At 36.5% G+C, this 16,488-nt stretch overlaps 4 protein-coding genes and 1 long non-coding RNA gene across 6 annotated transcripts; 2 read left to right on the forward strand and 3 right to left on the reverse strand.

Moving 5' to 3' along the window:
- The first annotated feature begins 100 nt into the window (after nt 1–100).
- Nucleotides 101–1,804, forward strand: LOC105972185 (putative galacturonosyltransferase-like 1). The gene is made up of 2 exons (XM_012997126.2): nt 101–1,346; nt 1,649–1,804. Exon 1 carries the CDS (start codon nt 278–280, stop codon nt 1,343–1,345), a length of 1,068 nt encoding a protein of 355 aa, XP_012852580.2. The 5' UTR covers nt 101–277; the 3' UTR covers nt 1,346; nt 1,649–1,804.
- A 1,247-nt stretch (nt 1,805–3,051) lies between these two features.
- On the reverse strand, nt 3,052–6,048 carry LOC105972175 (PQ-loop repeat family protein / transmembrane family protein). The gene is made up of 12 exons (XM_012997115.2): nt 5,592–6,048; nt 5,413–5,455; nt 5,215–5,241; nt 4,961–5,062; nt 4,739–4,851; nt 4,421–4,592; nt 4,024–4,125; nt 3,836–3,928; nt 3,719–3,739; nt 3,579–3,637; nt 3,391–3,481; nt 3,052–3,290 (listed from the first exon to the last, which is right to left on the reverse strand). The coding sequence occupies exons 1-12, from the start codon at nt 5,834–5,836 to the stop codon at nt 3,210–3,212; spliced, it is 1,149 nt and encodes a 382-aa protein (XP_012852569.2). The 5' UTR covers nt 5,837–6,048; the 3' UTR covers nt 3,052–3,209.
- Nucleotides 6,049–7,216: 1,168 nt separating this feature from the next.
- Nucleotides 7,217–11,121, reverse strand: LOC105972166 (DEAD-box ATP-dependent RNA helicase 10). The gene is made up of 11 exons (XM_012997105.2): nt 10,539–11,121; nt 10,374–10,436; nt 9,522–9,596; nt 9,093–9,212; nt 8,911–8,952; nt 8,746–8,820; nt 8,497–8,643; nt 8,274–8,411; nt 8,072–8,183; nt 7,910–7,998; nt 7,217–7,602 (listed from the first exon to the last, which is right to left on the reverse strand). The coding sequence occupies exons 1-11, from the start codon at nt 10,959–10,961 to the stop codon at nt 7,447–7,449; spliced, it is 1,440 nt and encodes a 479-aa protein (XP_012852559.1). The 5' UTR covers nt 10,962–11,121; the 3' UTR covers nt 7,217–7,446.
- Nucleotides 11,122–11,508: 387 nt separating this feature from the next.
- LOC148768295 (uncharacterized) lies at nt 11,509–12,786 on the reverse strand. Of its 2 annotated transcripts, none has more exons than XR_016033057.1 (4): nt 12,413–12,786; nt 12,175–12,304; nt 11,750–12,040; nt 11,509–11,653 (listed from the first exon to the last, which is right to left on the reverse strand). It is a non-coding gene; the product is annotated as an uncharacterized LOC148768295 (long non-coding RNA). The 2 variants fall into 2 exon arrangements; XR_016033056.1 differs by having other exon boundaries at nt 11,750–12,098; nt 12,413–12,785.
- Nucleotides 12,787–14,153: 1,367 nt separating this feature from the next.
- LYK4 (protein kinase family protein / peptidoglycan-binding LysM domain-containing protein) lies at nt 14,154–16,396 on the forward strand. The gene has a single exon (XM_012997175.2). It carries the CDS (start codon nt 14,229–14,231, stop codon nt 16,197–16,199), a length of 1,971 nt encoding a protein of 656 aa, XP_012852629.1. The 5' UTR covers nt 14,154–14,228; the 3' UTR covers nt 16,200–16,396.
- Nucleotides 16,397–16,488: the final 92 nt, after the last annotated feature.

A 16,488-nucleotide genomic window follows, 5' to 3' on the forward strand; every position in this document is an offset into this window, starting at 1 on the left:
TTAGTATCTGCCGTCAGATATAAAAAACATATACGGCCACGATTCGTCGCTTTATAAGATGGTGAAAAGTCATGCTAGTGGCTCCAAGAACTCCTCATTTAAAACCTTCTTCATTTATTACTCTCAACATACATCAATATTTTAGAGAGAGAAAGAAGATTGTTAGAGAGAGAAACATCTATTTCTAGATATATCTTCCTTTCTTTTTCTTTTCTTTTTCAAATTTTAATTTTTATGAAAAATTTGGTGCAATTTTTCTTTAATTTGAGCCAAAGCTATGCCACCAGGTGTTGCTTTTTCCACAATAATCTTGATTGTGTTGGTTTCAATTATTACAGTTAGAAATGTGTCTTCACTTCATTTCAGAGAAGCCCCAAAGTTTTATAATTCCCCAAATTGCCCTTCCATTGCTCCGCCACTATCCGCCGCCGCCGCCGCCGCCGACACATTATCCAACATTTGTTTCAACAGCGAAGAAGCAGTTCATGTAGCGATGACCCTCGACGCCGCCTACCTCCGTGGCTCACTGGCGGCGGTTCTCTCCGTCCTCCAGCACTCCTCCTGCCCGGAAAACATCGTCTTCCACTTCGCCGCCTCCTCCGTCGCCGACACCGCCGTGCTCAGCCGCACCATTTCGAGGTCGTTCCCGTATCTCCAGTTCAGGATGTACCCGTTCGACGTGTCCGCCGCCGCCGGCCTGATATCGACCTCCATACGGGCGGCGCTGGACTGCCCACTCAACTACGCCCGCAACTACCTCGCCGATCTCCTGCCGGCATGCATCCGGAAGGTGGTCTACCTGGACTCCGACCTCGTCCTCGTCGACGACATCGCGAAACTCGCCGCCACGCCGCTCCCGAACGGGGCCGTGCTGGCGGCGCCGGAGTACTGCAACGCCAACTTCACCACCTACTTCACGCCGACGTTCTGGTCCAGCCCTTCTCTCTCTCTAACCTTCGCCAACAGAAAACCCTGCTACTTCAACACCGGAGTTATGGTGATCGATCTCCAGAGATGGAGGGCCGGTGATTACACCACCAAGATTGTCGAGTGGATGGAGCTTCAGAAGAGGATGAGGATTTACGAGCTGGGTTCTTTGCCGCCATTCTTGCTCGTCTTTGCCGGAAACATAGCTCCGGTTGATCACCGGTGGAACCAGCACGGACTCGGTGGCGATAACTTCCGAGGACTCTGCCGTGATTTGCACCCCGGTCCGGTGAGCCTGTTGCACTGGAGCGGGAAAGGGAAGCCATGGGCCCGGCTCGACTCGAACCGGCCCTGCCCGCTCGATGCTTTGTGGGCCCCTTATGATTTGTTACGGACGTCATATTTTCTTGAATCTTAAGGTATATAATACTCGATAATCTCAATTAAATAATAGTTTATTTTGGCCCGACTCTCGATGATATTCTCGATAATTTAATAATTCGCTAAATTAATAGAATTTTCCTGGTTCGGTATTATTTTTGATAGGTTATATATATATATGAATTCAATTTTGCAACCCAAATTATTTTCTTTTTTTGTTAGTTTTATTATTTTTTCTTTTCCCTCAAACACATAACTGAATGCTTATTACGTATTTAATTTAATATAATAAATTCTATTTAATTTTTTTAATCAGATATTTAAATTGATTTTTTTTCAGGATTTGAGGAATATTATAAAATTAGATGAAGAAGACATGCACAAGAGAGAGAAGAGATTTTCTGAAGGTGGAGATCCTACTCTCTTGTGTGAAGAAATACTATATATATATATATATATATATGTTATTAGTGGTTGAATATATATGATTAGAGGTGAGTAAGAAATTGTCTGTACATTAAATAGTTATAGATAAATTTTACAATCTTATTCCTCATATATATCAGTATATCTGAGAAAGATAATATAATTAATAATAATTACTAAAATAGACAATGAATATATTGGTACAAGCTACTTTCTTCAGTTGTTGTCTCTACCTTAAATTTGTCGACTTCATGTACTTTTGCAGTTAATCATTACCAGTAGATTTAGTAGCACAAAATATGTATGTATCAACGTATGTATGTATTCGTTATTATTATTTATCAATACAAAAAATAATAATCTTGTGCATGCGAAAATAAAGGCTCAAGATCAAATTAAACTATTCAATACTCGTGATTCGATATTGAACAAAACTTGAACACGTATTTTCGTTTTACTTAAGAAGTTCAGCTCGAACTCGAGTTCGATTAGGGGTGTAATTGAACTTCATACCATGGGTGTAAAATAAATCAAATTAATTGAATTGAATAATGTGATTTGTGTGATCTACTTTAATTAAGCATGATGTTTGCCAGCATTTTCTTTTTAATGTTGACCTAATTATAATTAATCATCCCTTTTTTCACGCTAGCCAATCTTATTCATGGGCCATGCCCAAGGCTAAATCAACCCCTCTTTCATGGTACCTATTTTTTTTTTTTTTTTTCATATTTTCTAATTACCGTTTTCCATTAATTAGTCTTTTTTATTTAGTCAAAATACATAAATACACTCATTTATGTTGGTCTTTTAGATTAATGATTACAAAAAAAAAAAAAAAGTAAAATCTTAGAGCAATATTTAGAAAGCCACGTGTCAAGAAAAAGATGGAAAAGAGAGAGAATATTATATTATATGCATGTGCAATTTTATTATACAACAAAAACGAATTAAATTATTGGAAGCCCTCTAATTGATGAAAATGAAAAGAAGAAAAATGTTAGGGTAAACAAAAAGAAGAGTGTCGGTGAGTTGAGTTGGCAAATGGCACAACTCGTAAATCCGGTGGGGACCACAACACTATTTCCTTCGTTCACACGTATCTCTTGGTCTCACCGTGGGCCCCCCCCAAATTGACCATTACCCACAAATTAGCTTATTTATTTATAGGCTATAGCTAATTTAATTTATAGCTATAAATATAAAATATAAAATATAAATATATATCCAATTTAATTTAAAGAGGAAATTAAGGAAGTAAAATATTAGATGTACATGGGCATCAAGTTGGGCCCTTTGCCTCTGATTGGCCAGAGCTTGTTGGACTGAATTAAATATTTTATTGGACTGAAAAATAAAATGTATGACTACAACGAATACTCAAAAAGTACACACACTCACTGGGGATTTAAATTACAAAAAAGACCAATGGTTTCGTTTAAATTACAAAAGAGACCATATTTAAATATATGGTTTCATTTTTTTTCTTCATGTTCTTTCAGGCTGCTGCAATTTTCCTTCCGAGGGTATCTGTAGTACACATACTGTAGTATTATCTGTTGTCACTAATTAAGGTTGTTCAATTTTTTTTTTTTTTTGTCATAGATTAAATTATAACTTAAACCCAAATTAAATTATTAAAAAAGAAAAGGATACGAATAAGTCGAGCAATACGCAGACGACAGCGTCCAGCAGCCACGGCATATTGGCTTTAATTTTATTCCAGGCTGTTGATCTCACAAGAATGCTGCATCAATTCGACAAATCATTTATTTAAAAGAAAGTTTGAAAATAAATAAATTAAATCAGATGAACTTTTTTTTTTTCAGACGAGAAAAATGTACCTGGCGACGTAAGTAGCATTAGCAAGTAGTGCAAATATAAACATGAGAGGATTCAATCCCTGTGCACAATTCATATTTCAAATGTCAACTTAAGTTAAATTAAACAATCTTATAGTTACTGACATTGATAATTAAATTACCTCGACGCCGCCTCTTTTAATCTGGTCATCGAAAAAAAAATAAAAAATTAAGACATCAACCAGATAAATAAAAAAAGTTTAATGTGTAAAAACAAAATAATTAGAGTAGTTAATTACATTTAACCATATTTGAGGTAATCTTCCACCCATGTAAATAGCAGCCATCATCCAACCCAACCACTGACCGTAAACACTTTCCGATCCATGTTCCTTAAATTCAAACATGTCGATAATATTAACTAAAACAAATGAAAAAATCAACAAAATAATTCGTTTATTTCGTTAATACAATGTATTCATCTTACCTGCAATAATTTCCTCCCAGTTAATCCAATGTACACTTGCACCAAAGCCCTGCTTTGACGAGGCATATTCATCGATGTAGCTAAAAACGCTCCATAACCCACCTGCGAATCGAATTGAAACGTACAAACAAGCAATTAATTATTAGAGATTAAGATTAACTAATTCGATATTACTAATTCGTGTTAACCCCTAATCAAAGTTTTTAACTTCATGACATAACAACCAAATTTTAATATTCCACTGGAAAAAGTAGAACAACTAATCGACAAACACTACACATTATGAACAAGTGTCCACAAACATCCATTTTTTTTTAATTTATTAAATTCAGAACTTATCCTAGTATATTAACATTTAGCTGCACTAAATTACAAAAAAAAAATAAAAAAAATTCACCGATTTTGGAATTGGTTTAGGTCTGGAGATACTATTCCTAGGTGGAATAGGATTAGATTCATCATCAGAAGAAGAATTGTTGTCGAGTCCGATTGCAGAAGGACCACTTTTTACGGGCCAAAGATAAGACCGCATCGGTGGAGTTGTGCTACCAGCCATTGATCTTGCTGACCTGCAATAATAACAATTTTTGTTTGTGGCCATGCCATATAATAATTATTACCACAAAAAAAAAAAAAAAGACAGCATTATGAAACATAGGATAATACGAAAAAAAATAAAAAAAAATGATCGATTATCGATTATCGACGCATGTACGTGTAATAGTAGGCTTCTCTTGTAGATGTTGCTCTTTGTGCTCCATTTGGTATTGCAATTGCAGAATCTATTGGGTTTTGTGGTCTCATTAAAGGCTTTTTCATGTCTTCAACCTTAATAAAACATCATATATACGATTTTTTTTTAAGACATTGTATTTTGAATTCATCATATATACAACGATTAATGTAGGATAAAATAATAATAAATTCACATATATACCTCTTGATTGGAGTGTTTGTGGTGGATGTTTCGCCATTTGTTGCGAAAATAATCGTAGTATATGCTCTGTATAACTAGAACTACTGTGGATGTTGTGTATAGCTGCTCCAATTGGAAACAAAATTAATTCAATTTCAATTAATTAAATACCAATTTTTTTATTTTTTTTTTGTTACACATACACATAAATGAAATTCTTCATACATGAATACAATTAATTATACAAGAGAAAAATGAAAGAATGAATATCTTACCACAGCTGTGTATAACTGAGTCGGCAACTGCACCACCCAAAAAAAAAAAAAACATAATACAAAACAAATGCATAAAAAAATTAGAAAAAATAAAATAAAATAAATAAATATAAAGATCACATTTTTATGTCACCTAATTTTAATTAATTATTTGCAGTAGCAAGTTAACGAGAAAACAGGGTAAGAATAGGGACTCACAGTTGCAGGTTCAAGAAGACAACCCACTAAATTGAATATGTCACTGCCAAAAACAATAAAAAAAATACTAATATTAAATAATATAATGGAGAGAGAGAGAGAGAGAGAGAGAGAGAGAGAGAGAGAGAGAGAGAGAGAGAGAGAGAGAGAGTTTGGTTGATGTTTAGCAACGAACTTACCCGGCAATCCAAGTGAGGAGGAAGGCGAGGGAAATTCCGTGGCCGGATTTAGTACGGAAATTAGTGACGATTTGAGGGATTTCAGCGACACCCCAACAAACGAGGCTTATCAGTCCAAAAGCGAAGGAGAATTCATCTCTCGTGTTACATAGGCAGTCTTTGAAATACTTCTCTGCCCAATTGATGCATGCTTTCCTCTCTTTTGCGCAGTAAGACAACGAATTTCCCGCTCCATATTTTTTCATCTCTCTCTCTCTCTCTCTCTCTCTCTCTCTCTCTCTCTCTATCTCTCTCTCTCTCTTACTGTGTGTGTGTGTGTGTGTGTGTGTGTGGAATGAATAGGATATGGAAATGTGGGGAGGTGCAGTAGGACAAAGGGGATTTATATGTTGGTTGGAGTTTGTTTGTGTATCATGTATATATTTCTATCTTGTTTTCTGGTTCTTATCTCTGTTATAATATATGATATTAAATAAATATGTAAAAAGGGAATGTATATAATGATTTGTTTAGTATTTTGAGGAAATAAGGCAAAAAGTTGTTTAGTGACGGGGTCCATGGTTTTATGTTGCATGTGTGGCGAACATATTTCACCACTAATTATATATATATTATATATAATATTTATATGTATAGTTGTACATGTAAATGTATGAGTGTGATTTTATAAATATTAGATTTATCCCAAGATCATCGGGTTACAAAACACAAATTTGATTGAGTCATATTAGATTGGTTGAGTTTTGCTTCCTTATAGGTTTAGTTTTTAATTAGTTTATTTGGAAGCATTATTATATTTTAACAAATATTAAAATTTATGTATAGGGGAACTTCAATTTCATAATGTTTCGTGTTTTGAATAGTTTTGTGTCGATACTCGAGGACACCTGCCATTTTCCAATTTTTTTAAAATATGTTTGCATAGCAAAATTTCAAATATTTTTAATGTTTATCTAAATAGTACATGGTTTACTGATGGATTGCAAATATATAAAATGAATTTATTTACAAACAAAAACTTCAATACGTTCATATAGCAATTTCATCTAAGCTCCCGTATTCTCATTTTTTGGACATGTTGTTTTCCCGTATCTATTTTTTACTTGAATAGGTGGTGTGGGTATTAAAAGCAAGGACAAAATAAATAAATAAATATACAAATTTGAGAAGGTGTAAAGAGAAAGGTGTCAAAGCGGCGACGGTGCGCTGCATGCAGGTGGGGACACGTGTCAGAATGAATGTCGCAGCTTTCGACATCTCTATCACCACCTTATACAAATGGTGAATTTCATCATATTATTAATACTTATCTTCTTACATAATTTTATTATTGAAATCACCCTTTGTCATAAATAATAATACATTTTTTTTCCTTTTTCCTTTTTGTCCATTCAAAAATTATTGGTTTCTGTTTGGATGTCAATTAATAATTTCGGCTGTCAAATTCCACCAGCACTAAAAAAAATAGATTCTCATCATCACCACTGTACAAATGCCTTGAACTGCTAAATAAATGATTTTGTAGATAGATAATTAATTATGTAAATACTTGAAATAATTAATACATAGTGAAATTTACCAAATGTTGCATCAAATTAAACAAACACTAAAAAAACATTAAAATATCACATCCCAAAGAGTTCCAATTAAAATATTATGTAACATAATATAACATTTAGGACAGCTGAAATTCCTCGGAACAAAGGAACCCTACAAATTTGTAAGACTTGTAACAGTTACAAAATTCCCTGCAAATATCACCATATGCATTTTTCTACCCAAAAAAACTCAAATTGAAACTAATAATACAAAATTGAAAATAAATATGATCCGATTTGAAAAAAAAATTCTTCCGTCAACGTCTTTTCCCCCGGGTCGATTTTCCTTTACCGCCGGAACTTTTCCCCTTGAACGATTTCCCTTTATTGGGACGCAAGTACTTTTTCAGATCTTCCTCACCATCATCTTCATCTCGTTTTCTCCTCTTCTTTTCACCAGACTCGTTTATTTTCTGCAAATTCGACGAAACCCGAGTTATATTTTAGTAGCTATTGATCGCATAATTAAAATGTCACGTGTCACAATTTTGAGGCACCAATAATTTCAATTCATCATCGCTAGAGAACACTATTGCTCTCCCTCGAGCGTAAATTACTCTGTCTATCCCCGTATTTGTGTGTGCGCGCGTGTGTGAATATGTATATATATATATATATATATATATATATATATATATATATATATATATATATATAGATCGGAAGTATATCAATGATATGTTTCAAGAAACTTAGTTAAAAATTAATCAAGTCGCGTACCGCTTGAGTCATTCTTTTGGCCTCTGTAACACGTTCCAATAGCAATAAAACCTCCTCCTCGTCGGCAGGGTACTCGGGCAACTTTTTACCTAGTACGAACAAAACATGTCAGAATTTCGAAAGTCAATCAATCGACCATCCAAGTATAAAGCTTTTTCTTACCTATAAGCTTCTCTATCTGTATGTACCATTCGAGCTCGTATTGGTTCACAAGCGATATTGCCACTCCGGACCTTCCAGCACGAGCAGTTCTTCCCACCCTATGTATATAGTCCTATAAGCATTTCACAAAAAAACAAATCAGTTTTTTTTTTTTAAACTATTTGTTGTTTACTGTAATAAAACGACAAAGCAGAAAGTCAACCTTTGAGTTTGTGGGAATATCGTAGTTGATAACCACATCTACTGCTGGAATATCGAGTCCTCTACTTGCAACGTCAGTGCATAAAAGAATGTTACATTTTCCGGACTTGAATAAGTTCAAGGCTCCAAGCCTTTTTGTCTACAAAAAAAGAAAATAAAATTTTAAAATTGGATTTTAATTAGATGAAAAACACGAATAATCCAGTAATTATTTAAAATATTACCTGGGTCATATGACCATTAATTGGAATGGCTTCGAATCTAAGGGTCCGAAGAATATGTGCCAATAACGTAGTTGCGTCACATGTACGAGTGAAAACCATAGCTGTACATCCCGGCATTTCGGTCAAAATATAAACGAGATAACAATCCTGGAGTAAACAAATACAAATGGGAAAAATTAACCAAAAAATGAAAGAAATATAATTAATAATTTATCACAAAGAAGAACTAATAGTACGGAACGTACAAACCTTGTACTTTGCAGGGACAAAGCGATACTGTTGCTTCAGTGTATCGACGGTGGAATATTTGGAAGCAGCTTCAATCTGTAGCCAAACCAGACACGATAAGACAAAAAGGTAAAAAGATAAATTTTATTAAAAATGTGACGAGGAAATAAGTAGCGTTTGCAATACCTTGACGGGATTTTTCAGACAAGCTCTTTGCAACTTTTTCACCTGAAATAATTGATGGCACCGCTCATTATAAAAAGTTTGTGGATAGTCTTCACTATTTTGCAGCAAATTATATAGTAGACTAGTAGTGACAAGATTAACATAATTAACGTATAAGTATACAACTACTCTTTCGTATGTACCTTTTTGGTCATGGTTGCAGAAAATAAATACGTTCTTCTGTCTTTAGGAATAGCTTCCAATATGTTATCGAGTGATTTCTCAAAATCGTCGTTGAGCAATCTATCTGCTTCATCCAGCACCTGTCGAATTATTACACATCGGAGCTTATTTACTTAATATAATTAAATGAAAACCCTCAATATATTTGTTATTATCTATTCTAGCTTCGTAACAGCACTCCGAGATAGTTTTGAATGTTTCAGACCACTTTAGACTTTATATTAACTCACAAACTTCAAAAAAAAAATAAAAAAAAAATAAACCCGTTTACGGAAGTGTATTCATGTTTTACCTATATATTATATCATTCTTATCTGCATTGTTATCTCGTATTATAAGACGAAGCACAAAGGGCTTAAACTCAAATCAGCAATCAAATAAATTCTTACCAAGAATTTCAATGTACGTAACGAAAACCCTTTGGTATTAGTAAGATGATCAAGAAGACGGCCAGGCGTAGCAACCTACAAGATATAGCAGAACAACAAAATTATTTCTTGAGAGTCGCAATAAATACTGGTTCACCATCTAAGATTTGTTATAATACAAAAACACCACCATCCAATATCAGTTGAATTTTATCATACATCAATTTTAAAGAAGTCTTGGTACACGAATTTAAATTTTACAAGTATGTTTATTTAGACATTCGAAAAAACTTTAGTTTATTATCGTTTTTTTATTTTCTCCAAGCTGATGTTTTGTAAATAGTCAAATATGTATCCAACACATAAGCAAATGCTAAAACTTAGTCGCAGTATATTTTGACCACAACTTAAAAATGCTAACTGATCCAACACATGATATACTTGAAGTGCAACTTCTCTACAAATGTTGATTATATTTAGAGTAAATTACGGCCACCCCTGCCAAATTACAAAAAAACCCCTCTTGTTTGGGTAATTAGAGCCACCCCTCCTTTTAAATATTTTTAAATAAAATTTATGTAATTCGGTAATTTACCGAACCAAATTGTATATTCAATACGGTAAACGGTATGAAATATTGGCATGAAATATTGGCGTATCGAAATTTCGGTCCGATTTTACCGATTTAACATTGCTAAATTTAACTACCCAATCAGGAGGGGGTTTTCGTAATTTGACCATAACTCAGAGGATTGGCTGTAATTTGCCCTTATATTTACATCACTAACTACAAGTAGATGGATTTCGCTATTAGGTTTTCTTCAAGATAAACATAAAGAAGCTACTTAATAATGCAATAAAACACAAACTCACAACAATGTGCGGCCGCTTCGAAAGCGCAATGCTCTGCTGTACTTGGTCCACCCCTCCGACGAGCTGCAAAATAAACATTCGGAGCAACAAAAATTCAATAAATAAAAACACACAAAAGACTGAATTTTTTTTTTTAGCAGCAACTATAATAAAATACAAATATACCACTGCGCATCTTAGAGCAATTCCGGAACCCAAAGCTTCGAACTGCTCGGCAATTTGAATTGCCAGCTCGCGCGTGGGCGAGAGAACGCAGGCGAAAAAGGACTGCGGCGTTTCGAGAAGCGACTGAAGAATTGGAATTGCAAAGGCGCCGGTTTTCCCCGAACCCGTTTGGGCGAGTCCGATTATGTCCTTTCCTTGGAGAGCGTGAGGAATTGCTTCCTGCTGTATTTTCGAAGGATTTTTCCAGCCCAGATTTTCGCAGGCCTCCACTAATTGTTCGTTCACGCCCAAGTCTTTGAATGACTTCACCACTTTCTCCTCCTCCGCCGCCGCCGCCATCTCTTCCGCCGCCGCCATCTCTTCCACCGCCGCCATCTCTTCCACTGCCATAGCCGGTTCTTCTACCAATTCCATCGCAGCCATATCCACACCAAAATTAGGGATTTCCAGTACTCAAAACAGAGGAATCAAAACTTTGGGTTTCAGTATCAAAACGGAGAAAACGAAAAAAAAAAATGGAGACGCGGCGGCGCGTGGGACGGGGATTGGGTTTTTTTTTGTTGTGAACCCTATATTGGGTTATAAAGAATATTTATTTTATTATAAATAAAGAATGGAAATTAATTTACGATTATAATTGTTAATGGGCTGCCCAAGTTGTTAAGACAAATAACAAACTCAAGTGGGTCCAATGTGATCTAATCCATTTATGCTGGCCCAACCCACTACTTCAACCCAAAAATGATTTCTTATTTACTTCAATATTCAATAAATCGCCATAAATACATTTAAATTTCGAGGCTCAAACCATTATATTAATATATAACAAGAACTCGTTTTGTTATAAATATAAGATCAGCCATAGTGAAATTAAATAATCTTATTAAACACGATTATATTATTGGAACTTCGATGATTCAAAAAAAGTGCCTGAAAACTAAGATAATATAATATTGAGTAAAAAGCAATTTGCCCCCTAAATTAAGGACCGTTTTGCACTTTGCCCCCCAAACAAAAAAAAGTTGCACGTTTTTACCTGAACTCGTTATTTTATTGCACGGTGCCTCTAAAGTGGAATTTTCAGGCGATTTTAGCCGGAATATTAAACACGTGCTCTGCACGTGAGATTTAAAGGGATAAATTCGTCAATTCACTTATATTATATATTAAATATTAATTAATCGTTAAAAAAGAAAAAGAAAAAAACCCACCATATATCCTCTTCTCCCCCCTCTCTGTTTCTCTCTCTACTCGTCTCCATCACCACCCCATTCTCACATTTCCTTCAATTTCTGCCCCTTCATCACAGTCCTTCAATTTTTGCCCGATTTTAAAAAAATCGCAACCAAACTAAAAAAATGATTAATTCGGCGGAGGCAGGGGCGCCGGTGGCTGGGACTCTTCCGTTGTGCTGCTGCTGCATTTGGTGTTATCAATTGAGTTTAATATGTGTTTTCAGTAATTCTTGATCTCATTGTCTGTTCTTCCAGGCAATCTTCCAGCTATCAAAGACCATATGCCGGAAAAAAAAAATTCATTCTTTAATCAATCAATCAAACCCTAAAAATAAAAATGCATTCTCTAATCAATCAATCAAACCCAATCAAAAAAAAATTGAAAAAGAAAAGGGGCGTACTTATTTCCAACCAAGCTATGGAGTTTGATGATGATGTCATCTTCTTCATCAGTGAAATTGCCTCTTTTTAGGTCAGGTCCCAAGTAATTAATCTACCTCAATCTGCAGCTCTTGCCGCATCTAAGCAATCCTGCAATTAAATCATAAAATTAATTAAAATCAGCAAAACCCCCAATTACAAATTGAAACAGAACCAAAATTGAAAAAAAAAACAGAGGCATGCATAAAGAGATTGTACCTGCTGCTTTGGGGAGGGAACGCCAGCAGCCCTCGCCATGGGAGCGTATGTAATTGATGAGACGGTGGTCTTCTTCTTTAGTCCAAACTAAAAAAATGATCAAAAACGATTAATTCTCATTACTTGAAGAAAACTCACATAAAACCCATAAACAAATGTCGATTTGTCCAAGTAAGAACACCTCTTCATGATTTGGTTCAACACCGCTGCTTGGGAAAGCTTGTTTGATTTTTTGATCGCCATTTTTTTTAGTTTGGTTGCGATTTTTTTATAACCGGGCAGAAATTGAAGGAAATGTGAGAATGGGGTGGTGGTGGAGACGAGTAGTAAGAGAGACAGAGAGGGGGAAGAAGAGGATATATGGTGGGTTTTTTCTTTTTCTTTTTTAATGATTAATTAATATTTAATATATAATATAAGTGAGTTGACGAATTTATCCCTTTAAATCTCACGTGCAGAGCACGTGTTTAATATTCCGGCTAAAATCGCCTGAAAATTCCACTTTAGAGGCACCGTGTAATAAAATAACGAGTTCAGGTAAAAACGTGCAACTTTTTTTTGTTTGGGGGGCAAAGTGCAAAACGACCCTTAATTTAGGGGGTAAACTGTTTTTTACTCTATAATATTTGCGGACCGATCGGACAAGTTATTGAGCTATCGAAAATCAAATAAAATCTAATTATTTAATTAATCATGGCTAATTTACCCAACTAAACGAAGCCTACGAATTTAACATAGTAATTGACAGTGGTGGATTCAGTACGATTGTCAAATATTTAGCTCAAAGCCGAGTAAAAATAAAACTTCTATGCAACATAATAATAAGATAAACAATTGATGAAAAATCAAAATTATGTTAGGGTAATAATATACGCATGCTAAATTAAACATTCAGACACTTTTTTACCATGATTTTTTACCTTTTTACCATAACTATTTACCTTTTGTACTATTCATGTGCACAAAATCGGACTATTTTTTATTCATGTGCTCGTGTGAATTTACGCGAGCACTTGGCAAGTGCTCGCGTAAATTCACGCGAGCACATTAACAAATTTTTTTTTTTTTTTAAATTCTAAAAAAATTGTTTTTTTTTTTTAACCCACTCGTGTGATTTCACACGAACAGAGAAGGTATGCTCGTGTGAAATCACACGAGCAGAACATGTCTGTTTGTGTGAAATCACACGAGCAATTAAAAAAAAAATTAACAAGGCCTGCTCGTGTGGATTTACACGAGCGCAGTGGATGCGCTCGTGTAAATTCACACGAGTAGGCCAAAGTCCGATTTTTTTCGTTTTTTTTTCGGATTCGTAATCTACATAATAAGAGGATCGTAAAAACGTAAAAATTACCTCCGATCTATTGACGATTTGCACGGGCTTTGCGAAAAAAAATCGAAAGATTGAGAGAATTTTTGAGTTTTTTCACTTTTTATTTTTTGAAAAATGGTAAAAAATGTGCCTGACTGTTTAACATGTGCCTGCACAAATCATTTCAGATTATGTTACTATACAAATATACACAATACATTTCCACAATAATATTATTGCAGTCCTTTCTCTCTCCACTTGTCCAAAACCCACCCACATGAGAAAGACACTACTAAAAGTAGACCGAAAAAAAATAATTTAAAAATACAATAAATAACAATTTCAGACTCATCAAGATATTGTTGACTATTGAATATTCAACTCTTTGACTTTTCAACAAAAAGGAAAAAATGAATAAAATCTTAATTCAACGAAACTTCCTATTACAAAATAAAATCTTCATCTCCTACATTCTTTGCTTATTTCCCCTTCTTCAAATCAAAGATGAACAATACCCAATTAATCTCTGCAATTTCCATTTTTCTGATTTCATTTTTGCCGGCGATTATCCCCAGCCAACAGCCCTACATCCGACAGGCCACGTCAGCATGCGAGATCAAAGACAACTCGACTTCCGTCCTCGGCTACACCTGCAACGGCGCACGCCGACGCAGCAGCTGCCAATCATACCTCACTTTCCGGTCAACCCCCCCGTACGACACCCTCTCCGCCGTTTCGGCCCTCTTCTCCGTCAACTCGTCCCAGCTAGCTCAGCTCAACTCGGTCCCCGAAACAAACACGGCGGTATTCGAAGCAGACAGAATGGTTCTCATCCCGGTGACCTGCTCCTGCTCCGGCGAGCACTACCAGGTCAACGCCTCCTACGTCGTCCGGCAGGACGACACGTACTTCGGCATCGCCAACGCCACCTTCCAGGGCCTGTCCACGTGTCAGTCCCTCGAGACCCAGAACGGTGACCCGACCCGGTATATATTCCCCGGGTCGAGAATCACGGTTCCCCTGAGATGCGCTTGCCCCACCCAGAACCAGTCCGACGCCGGGGTCAACTATCTGCTGAGTTATCTGGTGACGTGGAACCAATTCGTTTCCTCCATAAGCGCGTTGTTCGGAGTTGACACCGGTCAAACCCTCGCCGCCAACACCCTGTCGGAGACGGATTTCAACATCTACCCATTCACCACTCTTCTCATCCCACTCCGGGACCCTCCCACGAGTTCTCAAGTCACGGGGCCTCAGCCTCCTCCGCCGCCGTCTACGGCGGCGGCCGTCCCTCCTCCTCCGGCGAGCGGTGGCGGCTCGAGCAAAAAAACATGGGTTTTCGCGGCGGTCGGCGCTCTTGGTGGGATTGTTCTCGCTTCGGCTGTCTGCTTCTTCTTCTTCCGTAAACATAACCGGAAATCCAAACCCGCTACGGACTCGTCTCGAAACTTCGAATCCATCGAAAAACCGCTCCGGAAAACCGAGCAACACGAAAACGAAGATGACAGCTCGCAGTTATCCCAAGACTTTCTTGAAAGCATTTCGAGCATAGCACAGTCTCTCAAAGTCTACCCTTTTCAACAACTCAAATCCGCCACGCAAGATTTCAGCCCCGGTTCGAAGATCAAGGGCTCCGTTTATCTCGGAACAATCAACGGCGATCTGGCCGCGATCAAGAAAATGAACGGTGGAGACGTGTCGAAAGAAATCAATCTCTTAAACAAGATCAACCACTTCAATCTCATCCGTCTATCGGGCGTCTCCTTCAACGAGGGCCAGTGGTACCTCGTCTACGAATACGCCTCAAACGGAGAACTCAGCGATTGGATCCATCGCAAGAGTGAAGATCAAAGGACTAACGATACCATGAATTGGAATAAAAGATTACAAATCGCGCTCGATATTTCGGCTGGATTAAACTACCTCCACCGCTACACTTCGCCACCTCACATCCACAAAGACCTCAACAGCAAAAACATCCTTCTCGACGAAAATTTCAGGGCCAAAATCTCCAATTTCGGCCTATCGAGATCCACAGATCACGGAGAGGAAGGTCAATTCGCACTAACGCGCCACATAATCGGGACGAAAGGGTACATGGCCCCCGAGTATTTGGAAAACGGTATAGTCTCTACGAAGATGGATGTTTATTCGTTCGGAGTTGTCATGCTGGAGATTCTCACCGGAAAAGAAGTCTCGTTTTTCGAGATGGACCCGTCGGAGGTTTTAGCTCCGGCGGTGATGTCTGACGACGGACACGAAAACCTCAGAAAGCTGATTGATCCCATTTTGCAAGAGAATTATAATATTGATCTTGTTCTTGTGTTGTTTAAGTTGATCCATCGTTGCCTCGAGAAATCTCCAACAAACCGCCCGGAAATGGATGACGTTTTTCAGAGCCTTTCGAGGATTTCGACTTCGGCTTCGTCTGGTGAATGGGCAGTTAGCATACCAGACAAATCAAACTATGCTTAGATTACTTAGATTAAGATGATTAAAATAAAAATAAAAAAGCAATCTTTTTTCAGTTTTATTTGCTCTATTTTTTTTTTTTTTGGAAATTAGTTGGCTCTGTTTGCTTCTAAGTAAAACATTTTATTGTATATTTTTGGTTTTTTGAAGATATATTGCCACAAGTCATGGGTGGTGGGCTGTTTTTTGGCAGTTGAAAACTCACCATGTAACAGAAATTATATTTGAATTTAAATATAAAAATACTCAAATAATATGGATATTAATAGTTGAACTAACATTAACTGAAATT

Source organism: Erythranthe guttata, chromosome 8, assembly GCF_056151865.1.
Source record: "Erythranthe guttata isolate IM_541 chromosome 8, IM_541, whole genome shotgun sequence".
Lineage (NCBI taxonomy): Eukaryota > Viridiplantae > Streptophyta > Magnoliopsida > Lamiales > Phrymaceae > Erythranthe > Erythranthe guttata.